The sequence below is a fragment of the Lissotriton vulgaris genome, chromosome 4_1 (assembly GCF_964263255.1).
Source record: "Lissotriton vulgaris chromosome 4_1, aLisVul1.2, whole genome shotgun sequence".
In the NCBI taxonomy this organism is placed as follows: domain Eukaryota; kingdom Metazoa; phylum Chordata; class Amphibia; order Caudata; family Salamandridae; genus Lissotriton; species Lissotriton vulgaris.
The window spans coordinates 2,017,578,569-2,017,597,973 of NC_141691.1; the positions used below are offsets into that span (position 1 = coordinate 2,017,578,569).

General features: G+C 46.8%; 1 protein-coding gene across 1 annotated transcript in view; it reads right to left on the reverse strand.

The window, feature by feature from the left end:
- Nucleotides 1-494: 494 nt before the first annotated feature.
- LOC147724891 (flap endonuclease 1-like) overlaps nucleotides 495-19,405 on the reverse strand; it is an 84,088-nt gene continuing 65,177 nt past the window's right edge. Inside the window, exons 9-12 of the mRNA XM_086966415.1 lie at nucleotides 17,806-17,937; nucleotides 11,656-11,807; nucleotides 7,277-7,418; nucleotides 495-3,524 (exon numbers count right to left, since the gene is read on the reverse strand). Of these exons, the coding sequence (XP_086822541.1) occupies nucleotides 3,438-3,524; nucleotides 7,277-7,418; nucleotides 11,656-11,807; nucleotides 17,806-17,937 (513 nt within the window). The 3' untranslated portion in view covers nucleotides 495-3,437. The remainder of the gene's footprint in view (nucleotides 3,525-7,276; nucleotides 7,419-11,655; nucleotides 11,808-17,805; nucleotides 17,938-19,405) is intronic.

Below are 19,405 nucleotides of genomic sequence, written 5' to 3' on the forward strand. Positions count from 1 at the left end.
AAGGATTGAAGAAATAAATGCCTTGAGGAATATCATCTACATTTGATTCATCTAAAAGATCACTAGTGTGCAACCTCAACACTTACCTAACTATTCAACTTCAAGATAACCACTGCAACTGGAAAAATGTCTCCTCCCTACTACAATTCCCAAACAATTTGCTTCAGGTCCATGTGAACCTCAGCTGCACTGGTTGCAGTAGTCATGCCCGTTTGGCCCTATTCAGAGTTTGTGATCAGCCTCAGTCCGGGGTCACCAGGGGTCTTCACTGTAAGGTGGGCAGACCAAGGTAAGACATGTGCTTGCTTTGGGTCAACTGCCCATGTATGCGTGTTTCAACAGACAGGAGGCGGGAGTCCATGCTTATTTACAGGCCGTACATTTTAACACGTAGCAATTCATCCATGAAAAATCATGCACAGAATACAGCTAAGGCTGACTAATAACATCAATTAGGTTTTCCACACACACAATAATATTGCATTGACAAAAAGTACATAAAATGTTTTAATGGAAATTAGTTGCCTATTTTATTTACTGATCTGAAGAGCCATCCATATTTTTATTCTGATACAGTGGCTCGACACACCCATTCTTAAGTGCAGCACATAGGTTTCTACCTTATTAAAGACAAGCAATATTTAGAAAACTATACAGTTAAGTTGTAAACAGTTTAAACATTACATCCTAACATTTTACATGACTTTCACTAGTCCACAGAGGTTCACATGTCTGTGCTGGCACACATGAACAACCACCACTACATTTGATATATTTTGAAAACATTATAGGGAAACACTTGTCAGTTGGGTTGGAACTGGAGCTGGCCCAAGCTAGCATGAGCAGGCCTTCCATTTTTAATGGCTCTGTGGAGCAGATACTTGAATGTTATGGTCATCTTCATCAAGGTGAGACTTAGGTCGCAGAGTAAAAGTGTTCTTAAAGAAGCCACCAGCCAGACACAATCCTGGTCCCTCATTAGGTTTAATGCTTGATAAGTGCTTCGACGATCCAAGTGTTGCTGCCAGCAGCATTTTTAGAATCTTTGCCATCATTCAGGAAGGACTGCCTTGGTCAAGATGGTCATAAGTACGTTTGTGACTGCAGCCTCATAGAATGTTGCTTTCTGTGTTATGATCGAGGTGATAAAAGCAACAACTCTCTTAACCATCAATAAATGTGGCAACATCAACCCAAAATATTTTGGGATGCGCTATTTCCTTTACATGCGGCAACTAACCTTGAACTGACAACCAGTCTAATACAAACCCTCATTATATATGGTGTGTACAACAAATCCAGAGGTAGGTGTGGTCCACTGTGACCTCACTCTCTGCACTTCTTAAAGTGAGCAAGGAATGTGTCTGCAATACCATAGGCACTTAGAGATAACATATATCATGTGTTATGCCGCACTGTGGTACTGATGGCATAGAATATGTCATGACACAGTGTGGCACTGGTTCTATCAGTTGTATCAAGATATACCCCAATACACATACTATGGGCTGGAATATATCATGGCCCAGTATGGTGCTGGTCTGATGGACTGTATCACGACACAGTGTGGGTCAAGTGCAATGGATTGTATCTGCTAGAAATGGTCTGAGGCACCATCCCTACAAGCTGATGGGAAACTCCTGCATACCTCAGATATACTGCTGTGAAGCTGGGTCTACCACTCATACACGTACCCAAGGACCACCAGCTTAAAGTTGAAAGCAACCCTTCTACACCTAGAAACACTGACTGTGTCGAACACCTGGGTATCTTTCATTTATCCAGGCAAGAGATGTCACATCCTGGCCCAGGAAGTCACTGACTCTCATGACAATCTGTCTAGTATCAGGGAAATGGATTTCTCTGCAAACGGTCGGAAGCTGCTGGAGGATCATGTTTTGGATTCTTCCTGAGGCCAACAATGTGCACTTATCCTCATATGTTATTTTGCTATATTACGTGATTACCAGTGGATTGAAGACGTGTAACTCACAAGTAAGATACATTCGCCATTCCAATAAGTTACAGGTTTCCATCGCTGAAAAACATGAGAACATATAGAAAGACACCCAGATGTTATAGCGTTTCGTACCACATTGTCGTTTTCTGTCCTTCTGCCTCTGATTTTCTCTCTTTCTCTCGCATGCAGACTTCATGATAAACAATTAAATATGACCATAATATGAAATATGTTCTTTGATGTATGTATTGTTAATTGTAAGGCACCCAGTTTGTTCCAAATATTGCACTGTGGTACCTTTTGGGAATCTGTTTTGTGGAGGTGGGCAGTCAGTAGGGCGAGTATGTCAGTTTTAAACATCTGTAGTTCATTTTTTAGTGAGTGAGGTTGGAGCACTGTACCAGACTGCTTATGTTGTCCCCAGGGCACAAGTCCTAAAAAAATAAGTGGGGGGACGCTGACGTCACGACAGGAAGTGGCGTCACGAAAGGTGGCTTGCACCATCAGACTCATTGCCTCCCCTCGCTCACCCCTTAGATGCGATTGCATCAGAGAAGCCAGCACATGAGCAGCGTTCTAAATGAGCTCCGATCTCGCCCCGGAGAGGCCAAAGAGTGAATGGGTGGTTCCATTTGCTCCAGTTATCGAGCTCCTGGTAAAATAAGTAGCGAAACGCCGTTCACCCACGTGGTACCCCGACGCGAGCCCTGGTTGTCCCTCTGTTGATACAGGTGCCCACTGCGCACCAATGTCTATGCGTTGGACGGAACTGATGGTGGTAAGTGCTCTTGGAATCCTTAATCACCAGTTAACTGTATAGTCGTGCTTTCTTGGGTGTATGTTCAGACTTCTACTGTTGTAAGGTGATGGATGGTATGTGTTGTTGGAACCGCTGCAAGCATTTTGATGCCCAATTATATGGCAGGTGTGTGCAGTGTTGTTTGGTTCTAGAGGGTTCTTAGCACTCAATACGCTGTATATGTGGGTGGGTAAATGTAGCTCCACAGCAGGATATGTACCACACCTGTCACTTTTATATCTCCTACTGCGATATACCTAGGAGGCATCAGATTGTGTGAGGTACAAGTCTTTTGCATGCCATCTCAGTGTGCAGCTCAGTGGTGCCCCCGCTGCCGTTGTCTGTGCCCAATTCCATTCACTCCAAGTAAACAATGCAATGGGAACCTTGGCACCCCTGGCTTGTGCTTTCACATCTGCGGAGGGCCAGCAGCAAAAAATAGGAACAAGCAGTCCATTTCAAAAATGGGAGTCATTTAAAAAAATATAAAAAAGATGATTTTGGAACCATCTGGTTCTTCAACTTCTAGATTAAACAAGGGGTTGCTTCATTATGTGCACCAATGTCTGTCTGGCACTGCCATTGTGGTGTCAAGAGCACCCCTCCATCCATGGGCTGTTCCAGTCTGTTCCTGTTTACTGGAGCCGCCTCCTGCGTCACACCCAAAGTGATGTCATCCTAGGAACTAGCGAGCTGCGGGCAATGTGAGTGGTTCTTCTCTCCCACAAGCGTCTGCTGCACGTCAACTCTTTGTGGCTTGGAGTCCTGCAGGAAGAGGAAGACATGGGTGACACATCACTCACTTAATTTCTCTATTTTTTTTAACTTAGTTTTCAAGTGGTGATGATATGAAGCTCTCTTAACTAAGCATGAGCGAAATTTGCGAATTCGCGTTCCGTGAATTCGCGGATTTCCCCACAAAATTGCAAAAAAATCTGCGAATTTGCAAATTTTCCTGCGAAATCACGGAATGTTTTGCGATTTGCCCTGAAGTGCTTTCTACTGGCTAATCCAGTAAGTGCTCCCTCATTGGGTAAATGTATAGTGCTTTTACTACACTGCAGCTGCGTAAAGGGCTAGAAGATGTGTCTCCAGTGACCATGTGTGCCTGTAACACAGGCACAGGCACACATGGTCACTGGAGACACATCTTCTGGCCATTTACGCAGCTACAGTGTAGTAAAAGCACTATGGGGCAGATTTACAAGCCGCTTGCACCTCTTTTGCGCCACAGTTGCGTCACTTTTGTGACGGAGCCGCAGCACAAAAGATGCGCCATGGTGCTGGGTATTAACAACGTGATGCATCTGAGAGATCCTGCGCCATCAGGAGGCGTTCCGGCGCAGGGGAGGGCGTTCCTGCGCAGGAACGCCTCCTAAAAGTGGCTGAGTGAAATCTACAAGATTTCACTCAGTCACTTTTAGGCAAATGCTGCATCAAAACCTTGCACAGACTTGAAGCAGGCGCAAGGCTTGACGCAGCATTGGGGAGATAGGGGCCCCCCAGAGCATTGCTGGAGGTGTGTCGCGCTTGCGACGTAGCTCCAGCAATGCACTGCTTTTACGGCACAGATGCGTGACGCATCTGTGCCGTTTTTGCCACATGGTGCGCCGCATTGTAAATGTGGCGCACCATGGGTGGCAAAACTGCGGCGCACAATAACTGGCGCATCCCTGGGGATGCGCCAGTTATTGTAAATCTGCCCCTATACATTTAGCCAACGAGGGAGCACTTACTGATTAGACAGTAGAAAGAACTCCAGTTGAGTAGAGGTATTGCACAAAAAGGTGGCATATTCGTGGACAAACACGCAGGGCGGGATTCATTCTGTTAGACTCGTTTTTTGTGCCCTTCTGCCCTCTGTTAGACTCGTTTTTCCCTTGTTTTTCTGCGCTTCTGCCCCCTGTTAGACTCTTTTTTCCCTTGTTTTTCTGCCCTTCTGCCCCCTGTTAGACTCGTTTTTTGTGCCCTTTTGCCCTCTGTTAGACTCATTTTTCCCTTGTTTTTCTGCCCTTCTGCCCTCGGTTATTCCCTTGTTTTTCTGCCCTTCTGCCCTCTGTTAGACTCGTTTTTTGTGCCCTTCTGCCCTCTGTTAGACTCGTTTTGTGCCTTTCTGCCCCCTGTTAGACTCGTTTTTTGTGCCTTCTGCCCTCTGTTAGACTAGTTTTTCCCTTGTTTTTCTGCCCTTCTGCCCTTTGTTAGCCTGCTTTTTGTGCCTTTCTGCCTTCTGCATCACCACATCCTCACTCAGCGCTACCCCTGCATCACTCAGTACTACCACATTATCACTCAGCACCACCACATTATCCCTCAGCACCACCACAGCACCACTGAGCACCACCACAGCATCACTCAGCACCACCACAGCATCACTCAGCACCACCACAGCACCACTCAGCACCACCACAGCACCACTCAGTGCCACCACAGCATCACTCAGCGCCACCACAGCATCACTCAGCGCCACCACATTATCACTCAACATCACCACAGCACCACTCAGGACCACAACAGCATCACTCAGCACCACCACAGCATCACTCAGCACCACCACAGCACCAATCAGCACCACCACAGCACCACTCAGCACCACCACAGCATCACTCAGCACCACCACAGCATCACTCAGTACAACCACATTATCACTCAGCCCCCCCACCACAGCACCACTCAGCACCATCACAGCATCACTCAGCACCACCACAGCATCACTCAGCACCACAGCACCACTCAGCACCACCCCAACATGCAACACTCAGCACCATCCCAGTATCACTCAGCACCACCACAACACCACTCAGCATCACCACAGCACCACTCAGCGACACCCCAGCATCAATCTGCGCAACCATTCAACAACAAATGGTTCAAATATGTTCTCTCAATGTTTAAAGCTTTATTACAAATGTCACAAAAAGATGTTAATATTTCACTTCTGTTCTTGGATTTTCGTCACAATAAAATACACTGAACATAATCTTCACAAAAGTTATTTACAAAAGTTTAAGCTATTGCCATTATAAATTAAAATCACTTTTATTTAAGTATTAATTATTTTAAAAAATTAATGGCCATTTTAATTTGTAATATCAATACATCTAAGTCACGTAAATACAAAACATGTTGCATTACAGATGCTATACGTGTCACATTTGCGAAAGTTATAAGTATTGGCATTGTAAATGACAAAGCTATTAATTTAGCTATTTTCAAAACCAACACATAAATTAAAAAAATTGTCATTTAAAAGACCAATAGCTCAAACTTTCCTAATGCGAGACCTCTTGCATTGCAAATGCTTGTTTATATATCTGTCAGTGCTTCCTGTTGAGGTTTAATTTTCGTGACAGGCGCCTCATTGCCTACTTGTAACTATTCTCTGACCCTGCTTCAAGGGTCAGAGCAGGGTTAGAGAATAGTTGCAAGTAGGCAACAAGGCCCCAGGAAGCACTTACAGGCTTACAGCAGCAGGTGCCCAAGATCAAGTTAATTTCTTTGTAACCCTTATGTAAAAAGTTACAAAAAATTTGCTTCAACTTTTGCACCTGCTGCTGTAACCCTGTAAGTGTTTGGCTGAAAATCCGTCCCCGCTGATTCGCGGATTTTACCGCGATTTCGTGAGATTCGCGGATTGCGAAATCGCGGAAAATCCGCAAAGTCCGCGAGCTGAACTAATTTTCAGCCCATGCTTACTCTTAACTTCGCCAATAGCAAAAAAAAAATGATAAAGGAATTTCAATACGACAAAGTTATGCTTCCTTGCCCCTACATTCTGCCAAATGACTCTGGTAGGGAAAACCCATCCTCAAAAGATGAACAACTGGTCACTGCGTTCACATGAAGGGGGTTATTTACAGCTATTGGTTGAGCGGAGAGCCGACCGGACTGGTAGAAGCAGGGCTCCTGGTCAATGTGTGGTATCAAAGCTGAGTAACCGGCCTCTTGCTGCACAAACAGATGGAGGTTTCACAGATACTTTCAACAGTTGTCTACTTTGTGTTGAAGAAGTACTCGCGCCCTGTTTCGCACTCATTTTGACCTGGTGTGTGGCTTTCTTGATGAGCTCCCCCTTGGAAGTCAATTCACCGAAATGCCAGGGGTAGCGGAAGTGATATCACATGCCCTTTTGACCTCCACTTTCACTTACACACACATACGTACACATAAACACAAATTCACACATATACACTCACTCACACATAAACACGCATGCACTCACTCGCAAGCATGCACACACCATACATTTAAAAGCATTTTTTACGTACCTCAGCAGCCATGAAAGGGCATATTCCAGCTTATTCTATTCTATTTTTTATTACACTATTAGTGAATAATATATTTTATTTACTCACTATTAGTGTAATAAAAAATGGACTGAAAGAAATGTAGTGAAGCCCCAGCTGCCTCGGTGTTCCTGGCTCTGATTCTGCCACCTCCGAGGCAAAGGGCAAGCCATGGGTCACTGCTAAATGACATCCATGGCTCCCCCATGTCCTGTAATCCTGCTCCATACTCACTGGTTTGGCGCTCTTCTTGACAGCGAAGAACTCTCCCATCGTCCTCTGTCGCTTCTCCGGGCTCGCCATCTTCTCCAGGGCCTTCCTCTTCTTCAACTGGGTCTTACGCATGTTTTCCATTCTGCTGCGGACACGCACCTCCCTAGACCCAAGACACATTTTATCATCAATTGAAGTACCTAAAGAGCATTGATAACAAGCAGCCAGTTTCCAAAGCTCCTCTCTTCTATTTTCTATGTGCCTGCCTCCTCTGTTTCTTTGTCTCAGTCTTTGATAATCTTACTTTCTTTCTTCTCCACCCAGTGTTCTCCAGCCCCACTCTCTCTCACGCCCTCTTTCTGATCTCTTTCCTGCCTCCCATTTTCATTTGCTTCCCTGCATTCTTTCCCTCCTGTCTCTCCTCTCTATCATCTCTCTTTTTCTCCTTCCCTCATGAGACTCAATCTCCCTGCAGTCCTTGAATGTTCTCTTTATCACGGCTCTCTTTTATCTCCCTCTGGAATCCCTCGTGTTTCACGCCCTTGCTCTCTTTCCTATCTTCTCTAGCCTCCTGCCTGCTCCCTTCCCACCACTACCCTCCTTCCATCCTTGTAGTGTCACTGCACCCACCTTCTCTTCTTTCATTTTCCTTCCTTCCTGTCTCTGTCTGCAATGTTATGTTATGTTATGTTAAAATAAGTTTATATAGCGCAAGGCTACTCTAAAAGAGTGTCCCAGCGCTTTCCACAGGCGGCTCAGTGTGTAATAACATAACAGGAAAAACAAATACAGGAAAGAGAAAAAACCCACCAAAAAAACAACTAGAGATTAAAAAGCCAAGTCTTCAGGCTCTTCCCTAAATTGAAACAGATTAGGGGTACTGCGTAACGCCAGTGGCAGAGAATTCCACAACTGGGGCGCCTTGACGCTGAAAGAACGGCCCCCAGTGCGTGCCTTCCGCACATGTGGAACCACAGCAGTAAAAAGAGATTCGGACCGCAGTGAGCGGGCTGGGCGGTAGAAGGCCAACCTACGCCGTAGATACCCGGCCCCTGAGCCAAACAAGGCTTTGTGCATCAACGTAAGGGATTTAAACATGATCCGTTTACGGATAGGCAGCCATTGGAGCTTCTGCAGCAGCCCAGAAGCTCGTGATCGCCTATGCAGGCCAAAGATGGCGCGGGCAGCAGAGTTTTGTGCCACCTGTAGGCGTTGGACCAGGTAATCGGGGAGGCCAAGAAAGAGGGCATTGGCGTAATCGAGCCTGGACCCAATAAGCGCCTGCACGGTAATCCGCCTGTGCTCCGCAGAAAGCAGTGGGAGAAACTTGCAGAGCATCTTCAAAATGCCGAAGCAGGTTCCGGCCAGACCAAGGACATGAGCTCTCAGTGACAGCTTATTGTCGAGTTTGACACCGAGATTTTTGGCAACCGAAGATGACTGTGCGGGAGGACTCATTTCAGACGGCCACCATTGCCGCCACTCAGGGTCGGTGACACAGCCGAAGAATAGGACCTCCGACTTACTAGAGTTGGCCTTCAGGTTGTTGTGCTGGAACCAGTCGAATACCATGCCCAAACAGCCCCGAATACTCTCTCCGTCAAATGGCTGATCTTTACCGCATGTGAAGAGGAGTTGCGTGTCATCAGCGTAGGACACGATCTGGGCCCCGTAAGCCTCCACCGCCGCCGCCAGAGGGGACATAAAGATGTTAAACAACGATGGGCTCAGCACAGAGCCCTGTGGAACCCCAACCCCCAAAGGCGGCATCTCGGCGGAGCTCTGGGAGACCCAGATCGTCTGGCGGCGGCCTTCAAGAAAGGATGTGAACCATTTGAACACCGTCCCCCTAATGCCGATGTCATGGAGCCTGGCGAGGAGCGCCGCATGGGGGACGGTATCAAAGGCCGCCGACAGGTCCAACATGACTAACATGGCCTTGCCACCAACATCCAAGGTCTCCCTGATAATCTCCGAGACCTCCAGCAACGCCGTTTCCGTGCTAAAGTTGGGACGGAATCCGGATTGGGAAGGATGGAGCAGATGGTTGGTTTCTAGAAAGCTCGACAAGACGCCATGGACATGTTTCTCGGTGATCTTGGCCAGAGCCGGGAGAAGTGAAATTGGCCTATAATTGGCCAAGACCTCGGCATCAAGACCCGGCTTTTTCAGGAGGGGGATAACCATCGCCCTCTTCCAGGTGCTAGGCACCCTCCCCTCCCTCAGGGAGGCATTGAGGATGGGATTAACCAGGGGATTCACCACCGCCGCCATCCCAGCCAAAAATTTGGCAGGGCAGGGGTCAAGTGGCGAGCCTGATTTGAGGCTGGCAAGCAGCACCTGCGACGCCTCGCTGGTGACAGCAGGAAAATCTGTCAGCACTGCGGCAGGCGTGGGCGATAGCTCGCATCCCGCCCCGGGGCCACAGCCACCCTCCTCAACGCTCTCCGAGAAGGAGGCCTGAATCGCCTTGATCTTGTTGGTGAAAAAGCTGGCGAGATCACACGCCCACGCATCCGATGATACTGGTGGGGGTGAGTGGGAACTGGGGGTCGTGAACTCCTTCACCACCGTGAAGATCTCCTTACAGGAGTTCGCCGCCACCTCAATCCTCCTAGCAAGGTATTCTTTCTTGGCACCTAAGATGTCCCGGTGATAGGCCTTTATAGCCGCCCTGTAGGCGAGTTTGGCCTCCTCATTGTACTGAAGGCGCCAGGCCCGCTCAGCAACCTTGCACTGGCTGCGAGCCACCCGCAGCGCCTCTGTGAACCACGGCGCAGATTGCCGTAATGCCGTGGACCGAGGGGCTGCCAGAGGGGCAAGATCGTCCAGCCTTTCAATCAGCCACGACTGCAGAGCCTCCGTGTCTCTTTCCAGATCACCCGAGAGGTGGCAGGGATGTTCCGCGAGCGCCTGCTCTAGCATATCAGATGTCACTCTATGCAACGCTCTCGAGGCTGGTCTAGGTAGCATGGGAGCAATGTTATCCGGCCGCCCATTCTCAAGCACAGAAAACCTGATCAGCCTATGATCTGTCCAGAGCACTGGCAGAGTTTCTACATCAGCAATCGGAACTGATGAGAACACTTGATCGAGGGTATGCCCTCTCTCATGCGTAGGACCTGACACAAACGGTGCAAGGCCCAGCGGAGATGTAATGTCCAGCAGTTTGATAGTGTCCGGGTCGCCTGTCACCTCAAGATGGAAGTTGAAGTCGCCAGCCACTACACAGTGCTGTGTAGTCAACGCCAGCTCGGAAATCGCTGTCTGCAGATCCTCCAAGAAGGAGCCCATAGGGCCTGGCGACCTATAGACCAACAGCCCCTTAAATGCTTGGGCCGGGGACAGTCTGAGCGTGAAAGCAATGGACTCCGAGCCCCCAATGGGATTCAGAGGGAGAACAGAACAGGAGACGTTCTTCCTCACCACCACAGCTACTCCACCGCCCCTACCCTTCCCTCTATCCTGCCGGAAGATGTTATAAGCAATGCTCTTCCTCCTTCTCTCCCCCCCAATTACATGGTCTTAGGTCCCTCAGCCGCGCACTACAGCCAACCATTGATAAGCAAAGCTACGGCCATGGCACAGAAGCTTTTTCTTCACTTAACTTACACAACTAACATCCTCTACAACGCAGAAGTCACTCTTTCTTCCTTCTGTGTGATATGCAGCAGTACTTTGCATGTAATTTGTTAATCAATATTCATACTTAATATGCAACCTTATCTTTTACATGTCTGTGGTTTATACAATAGATTTTTTATTGACAAGATTTAGACTTGGGATGTACATAGAATAACCAGTTTCCCAAGCATGAACGACTGGTCAAAAGTTATGCCATTGTACTCTTGTGATGATCGCTCGGAGCAACAACACTTCATTTGGTTTTAGTTGGTAAATTCTATAATGTTTAAAGGAAAACATTGATTTTACCTCTTAAAAAAGTTTGGTATTAGACAATGTCACTTTGTATTTCTAGCACTACAGTTTTTAGAAAATGAATAAGTAACATGGATTTTATCAATGTTTTTAAAAAGTGTAGTAAAATGCAGGAAATCAATTTTAATGTGACAGTTCTAATCTTTCAACACAGTAAACATGTAAGAAGGGTGTAAAGAAAATTGACCTCAACTGTTAAAATAAAATGTGATTTAAAGTACTGTGTATGATTTTATGATTTTTTCCTTATAGAAATCGAATAAAGCTTTGTTTGATTTGATTTGATTTAGCATCCTATAAATTGTGTATTTCTCCCTTTACTCACACTGAATAACCCACTGTGCCTCTGGACGGGCAGAACATCAGCGGCCATTCTGACGCATCAATTCCGGAGGCAACCTCATTTCATGAACGACAGTGGTGGACAGAGGGAAGGGAAGTGAGAAACCGAGACCACCTACTTCATGTGCTTCTGGTGTGAAAGAAACTGGACCAGCTTCTCCTCGTCTGGTTCTGTCCACTCCAGGTGAACCCGCGAGGCATCGACGACACTGGGCTGAAGGAAGAGCGTTCGGGCTTCTTCAAAGCGCCAGTCATCAGGGAGAGGAAGCTTCTGTCGAAGAACAGGGACAGAAGACTTTCAGTCTACAGCTCCTCTCAAGTGCGAGAAGATGTGGCAAGATACAAGACTTTAGGGCACATCTTCTGTGTAAGAGATCACAGTGAAACAGAAGACTTTAACTCTGGAACACACCTTCTACACATGTGACACAATGTGGTGCAATAGAAGATGCCCCTATCCAACAAGCATTGCACCTTGTGGTGGGACAGGAGACAATACTTTACTAGTTAAGACAAGACTTTCACTCAATAACATACCTGCTGAAAACCATTATGTATTGAGGTGAGGAAGGCTGAGCCGTGTTACTTCAACTCTATCAAAGACAATCACCAAAGAAACAAAACAATAGTAAAAAAATAAAATAAAACAAATGATATCAGCCAACCTGGCTACTTTTTTAAATAAGTAAGAAGGCTCCGACAACAGTGGATCTGCAAGTTGATTTTAAAGTATGTGCCGTGTGATGCTGTGTCTCAGCCTCCAGCTCAAGAAAGAACCCCTAGCCAGATGCATCAAGATTAGCAATAGTGATATCTAAATTGAGATTTTTACTGAATCACAATCTGGAAACCGCAATTACTAACATATGATAGATTTAATTTTAAAGTAATAATTTCTAGTGGGTTCAAAATCGACCTATCGCTTGAAAAATAATTAGGTAGGTTTCAATTTGAGACCCACTAGGAATTATTTATTAAAATTAAAACTTTCATCACAGGGATGGTGGCTGGCTGAGGTTAGCAGACCACCATTTCTGTGATTGCTTTTAAATAAAGCTATTTTTTTAATGCAAACTTTTGCTGTAAATGAGAACAGGGTGTGTTGAAAAAGAAAAGTTTCTTTCATTTTTTTGTGTTTGTTTTAGGAAACGCAGTGGGCTTGTGGATCACTGCCTCGGCCTACACAATTTTTTTTTTACCTTCTGGTGAAGGGGCACCCAATGGACCCCTTCCCATTTGTGAATGGGTTACGACTACATGTTTGTCGTCGGTAAATTATTATTTTGTAACCTAAATTCCGTTGAAAAACATTAATGCATCGTGTTCCAATTTGGTTTTTGGAAAAAAAAGAATTTGCAGCCGCAAACTTGCCGATTCTGTGAATTGGGCCATTTGAAAACACAAAAAAGCTTAATGCATCAGGTCCCACATATGTTCTGCAGTGTAGAGTCTGGTCAGAATGTCTTTCACCTTCAAGTTAGCATCTCACCTCTGACATATGACACCAGGGAATTAAAAATATTTTTATCAAATGGCAAGGCGCGTTCACACATGGCTAAACTAGACATGCCTGTTGCCTTTCTCACGGTAGACTGAGTATGCACAGTCTGCTTTTTGAACATATGCATATAACAGCAGGACTTAGGTCTGAACATGTGCAGTGTGGAAGAGGCTTGCACCACCTGTGCTTATGTACCAAACACTTAGTGGTGGATACTAATGATCTACCAATTGTCACTAGTGTTCATCTACAAAACAACATCAGCTTCATGACTATGCAGAAGGAGTCTCCGACATGGGGGTTGTGGGTGCATTGATACCACAATCTAGATAACAGGGAGAAGAAAGTGCTGTTCGGATGGGTGATTCAGAAAAGGGGGTGGTGATGAACAGAGTGTCTGAATTAAGCAGACCACTCTTACCCAGTCCAAAGATCAGGGCTTGATCCATCACCGTTTTTTAGCTCACTGCACCATCCCAGCTCAGAACTTGGCTATATGCAAATTAGTCTGACCCTGGCCCAGTGCATCATGGGAACAGGGCAGACCAAACTACCAAGCCAATTCTTATACTGGGAAGGAAACAAGCTACCGGGGACCGGTTTCTGGCATTTCAGCCGTCTTCGGCCCGGCTTGCTTGAATCCTGATGGTGCAATGAGCTAGGGACTCACATCTGAGTATACCCTTCCACGCTTATGGTGGCCAAAAATGATTCAGAAAAGGGGGTGGTGATGAACAGAGTGTCTGAATTAAGCAGACCACTCTTACCCAGTCCAAAGATCAGGGCTTGATCCATCACCGTTTTTTAGCTCACTGCACCATCCCAGCTCAGAACTTGGCTATATGCAAATTAGTCTGACCCTGGCCCAGTGCATCATGGGAACAGGGCAGACCAAACTACCAAGCCAATTCTTATACTGGGAAGGAAACAAGCTACCGGGGACCGGTTTCTGGCATTTCAGCCGTCTTCGGCCCGGCTTGCTTGAATCCTGATGGTGCAATGAGCTAGGGACTCACATCTGAGTATACCCTTCCACGCTTATGGTGGCCAAAAATGATTCAGAAAAGGGGGTGGTGATGAACAGAGTGTCTGAATTAAGCAGACCACTCTTACCCAGTCCAAAGATCAGGGCTTGATCCATCACCGTTTTTTAGCTCACTGCACCATCCCAGCTCAGAACTTGGCTATATGCAAATTAGTCTGACCCTGGCCCAGTGCATCATGGGAACAGGGCAGACCAAACTACCAAGCCAATTCTTATACTGGGAAGGAAACAAGCTACCGGGGACCGGTTTCTGGCATTTCAGCCGTCTTCGGCCCGGCTTGCTTGAATCCTGATGGTGCAATGAGCTAGGGACTCACATCTGAGTATACCCTTCCACGCTTATGGTGGACAAAAATGATTCAGAAAAGGGGGTGGTGATGAACAGAGTGTCTGAATTAAGCAGACCACTCTTACCCAGTCCAAAGATCAGGGCTTGATCCATCACCGTTTTTTAGCTCACTGCACCATCCCAGCTCAGAACTTGGCTATATGCAAATTAGTCTGACCCTGGCCCAGTGCATCATGGGAACAGGGCAGACCAAACTACCAAGCCAATTCTTATACTGGGAAGGAAACAAGCTACCGGGGACCGGTTTCTGGCATTTCAGCCGTCTTCGGCCCGGCTTGCTTGAATCCTGATGGTGCAATGAGCTAGGGACTCACATCTGAGTATACCCTTCCACGCTTATGGTGGACAAAAATGATTCAGAAAAGGGGGTGGTGATGAACAGAGTGTCTGAATTAAGCAGACCACTCTTACCCAGTCCAAAGATCAGGGCTTGATCCATCACTGTTTTTTAGCTCACTGCACCATCCCAGCTCAGAACTTGGCTATATGCAAATTAGTCTGACCCTGGCCCAGTGCATCATGGGAACAGGGCAGACCAAACTACCAAGCCAATTCTTATACTGGGAAGGAAACAAGCTACCGGGGACCGGTTTCTGGCATTTCAGCCGTCTTCGGCCCGGCTTGCTTGAATCCTGATGGCGCAATGAGCTAGGGACTCACATCTGAGTATACCCTTCCACGCTTATGGTGGACAAAAATGATTCAGAAAAGGGGGTGGTGATGAACAGAGTGTCTGAATTAAGCAGACCACTCTTACCCAGTCCAAAGATCAGGGCTTGATCCATCACCGTTTTTTAGCTCACTGCACCATCCCAGCTCAGAACTTGGCTATATGCAAATTAGTCTGACCCTGGCCCAGTGCATCATGGGAACAGGGCAGACCAAACTACCAAGCCAATTCTTATACTGGGAAGGAAACAATCTACCGGGGACCGGTTTCTGGCATTTCAGCCGTCTTCGGCCCGGCTTGCTTGAATCCTGATGGTGCAATGAGCTAGGGACTCACATCTGAGTATACCCTTCCACGCTTATGGTGGACAAAAATGATTCAGAAAAGGGGGTGGTGATGAACAGAGTGTCTGAATTAAGCAGACCACTCTTACCCAGTCCAAAGATCAGGGCTTGATCCATCACCGTTTTTTAGCTCACTGCACCATCCCAGCTCAGAACTTGGCTATATGCAAATTAGTCTGACCCTGGCCCAGTGCATCATGGGAACAGGGCAGACCAAACTACCAAGCCAATTCTTATACTGGGAAGGAAACAAGCTACCGGGGACCGGTTTCTGGCATTTCAGCCGTCTTCGGCCCGGCTTGCTTGAATCCTGATGGTGCAATGAGCTAGGGACTCACATCTGAGTATACCCTTCCACGCTTATGGTGGACAAAAATGATTCAGAAAAGGGGGTGGTGATGAACAGAGTGTCTGAATTAAGCAGACCACTCTTACCCAGTCCAAAGATCAGGGCTTGATCCATCACCGTTTTTTAGCTCACTGCACCATCCCAGCTCAGAACTTGGCTATATGCAAATTAGTCTGACCCTGGCCCAGTGCATCATGGGAACAGGGCAGACCAAACTACCAAGCCAATTCTTATACTGGGAAGGAAACAAGCTACCGGGGACCGGTTTCTGGCATTTCAGCCGTCTTCGGCCCGGCTTGCTTGAATCCTGATGGTGCAATGAGCTAGGGACTCACATCTGAGTATACCCTTCTCACTGCACCATCAGGATTCAAGCAAGCCGGGCCGACGACGGCTGAAATGCCAGAAACCGGTCCCCGGTAGCTTGTCTCCTTTCTGGTGAAGAATTGGCTTGGTAGTTTAGTCTGCCCTGTTCCCATGATGCTCTGGGCCAGGGACAGACTGATTTGCATATAGCCAGGTTCTGAACTGGGATGGTGCAGTGAGATAAATAACGGTGATGGATCAAGCCCTGATCTTTGGACTGGGTAAGAGTGGTCTGCTTAATTCAGACACTCTGTTCATCACCACCCCCTTTTCTGAATCGTTTTTGGCCACTATAGGTGTGGCAGGGTATACTCAGACATGAGTCCCTTTCTCACTGCACCATCAGGATTCAAGCAAGCCGGGCCGACGACGGCTGAAATGCCAGAAACCGGTCCCCGGTAGCTTGTCTCCTTTCTGGTGAAGAATTGGCTTGGTAGTTTAGTCTGCCCTGTTCCCATGATGCTCTGGGCCAGGGACAGACTGATTTGCATATAGCCAGGTTCTGAACTGGGATGGTGCAGTGAGATAAATAACGGTGATGGATCAAGCCCTGATCTTTGGACTGGGTAAGAGTGGTCTGCTTAATTCAGACACTCTGTTCATCACCACCCCCCTTTTCTGAATCGTTCGGATGGGTGGGCGGGCCTCTCAACAGCTTTTAGGTGCATACCGCCAAAGTCAGTTTAGCTTACAGGATTTTGGTTAGCTTTCAGTAAAGACTCAATGGTTGATGTAAGTGGCCTGCTCACTGCTAAATGTGCAATGTGATAAACGATGCAACTATTAACTAAACCACAGTAGTCTATCTAAGTGTATTTCTGGTGCTACTTGCCCTTGGGACGTGTGAAGGTAAGTACTCAATGGGTAAAACCCTAATTGACACAGGTATGTGTAGGCTCCACTGCCCATGGGAGCGGAGTTGAGAGCCAAGGCTGGAGTAGCGTCCTTGCTCTAAAGTCAATAGCCTGTATTATATGTTCAGCCACAGTACAGCGGAGTCATGGCCCTGGATGGCGAAGGGACTTGCCCAGAACGTGAGCTCTAGTCATACGGATAGTTTACTATCATTCCTTGTGTGGTGAGCCCAATGGGGCCATGGAATCCAGAGTCAGGTTCCTTCACATGGTAGTTGGTATGATGGTGTGGAGAAGTGTGGCTCAGGGGTTAGAGGCGGCAGACCCGGAAGCTGAGATCGGCCCTGGACCAGGGTTCAATTCCCCGCCTCGGCGGGTCTTGGGCTCAAAAATTCCACGGACTCGATAATTCTCGCTCCGGTGCCTTCTCAACTCACGGGTTCACACTCTGCGACTCTGGGCAATAGCTTGCTTAATCTCCACAATGGCCCCTCGCGGCGGGATGCCTGGCTTTCACCTTGTGGATACCCTGCCGGGGTTATCTCACAGGGGAATACCAGGACGGGTTCCCTAAGCAAGCGCCGGGAAACCCTTTGTGGGTAGCTGTGCGCTATATAAGCTCAAATACATTTACATTTACATTTATGGTGTATCACTGAGCCATCATTGTCTATCTATGCTTATTCTCACGCACGGGCACTTGGGCTGCCTCGATAGAACACCCAGGACAAGGATGGGTCATTATTTTCCATGCCTGCAAGCGGACCTTCCAAGCGGAGTGTGTGTTGTACCTTTTTGTCGGTGTGTTCCATGATCCCCTCGATACTTCCGTACTTCTGAATCAGGTTCAGTGCCTTCTTGGGTCCCAGACCTCGGATTTTGCCAGTGTAGTCACAACCCAGCAGGATGCACAGGTCCACAAACTGCACATGGGAGGGAGACAGCAGAAAGAGAGTGATACCTCAGGGGCAGAACGGCAGAATTATGCCCAAAATGACGATAACAGATTCAAGAGAAGTTGCAGATAAGGGATGCACATGGCCACTCCTATGATCTGCAGGGTACTTTAACCCCATTGTGGCTCCTTTGACCCCAAATGTATTATTGTAACTTAGCATTCCACTGAGGTTCTTAGAATATCATATATCTGAGGTCAATAACAAATCAGCCCTCCTCCTGGTCTTCCTGTATTTCTGGTATCTTGTGTGAGACCTGGTCCTGTTATGATTTAATATATACAGCTCCATATTAAGTCGCACTTTGCTTGGTCCATGCCGTGCTTGGCCCTGTGTCCCACGTCTTGTGCGTACAGGACTTTGCTTCATTGCTCCGTTACTACTCCTAAATGCCTTTTGTGAATACCGAAAGTCGTAAAATGAGGATTTTGTGTCAGATTACTTTTGTGAATTAGGCTCAATGCATGGTAATGGCATGCATTGTAGAAGCATATTCGTGGTAAAAACATGCGTGGTAAAAAATGTGTGGTAAAGGCATACGATGGATTTACCTGCGTTGTACCGCTGTATAAGCATTAAACAAACATGAGGTATATTCAGCTGTATAAACAAGGACCAAAATTTTCACCCATTCAAGCATGCATCAGTGATATTTAATTCTAACCTTAACCAAGGCATTCCCCCACTTTAACATGCATAAGGCATTTTTATCTGCATAAACAAGAACCAACACATTCCTCCACTTTAACAGGCATCAGGCATTCTTATCTGCATAAAAACGAACCAACACATTCACCCACTTCAACATGCATCAGGCATTCTTATCTGCATACATGTGAACCAACACATTCACCCACTTCAACATGCATCAGGCATTCCTATCTGCATACACGAGAACCGACACATTCACCCACTTCAACATGCATCAGGCATTCCTATCTGCATACACGCGAACCAACACATTCACCCACTTCAACATGCATCAGGCATTATTATCTGCATAAACACGAACCAACACATTCACCCACTTGAACATGCATCAGGCATTCTTATCTGCATACACGTGAACCAACACATTCACCCACTTCAACATACATCAGGCATTCCTATCTGCATACACGAGAACCAACACATTCACCCACTTCAACTTGCATCAGGCATTCCTATCTGCATACACAAGAACCAACACATTCACCCACTTTAACATGCATCAGGCATTCCTATCTGCATACACGCGAACCAACACATTCACCCACTTCAACATGCATCAGGCATTATTATCTGCATAAACACGAACCAACACATTCACCCACTTGAACATGCATCAGGCATTCTTATCTGCATACACGTGAACCAACACATTCACCCACTTCAACATGCATCAGGCATTCCTATCTGCATACACGAGAACCAACACATTCACCCACTTCAACAT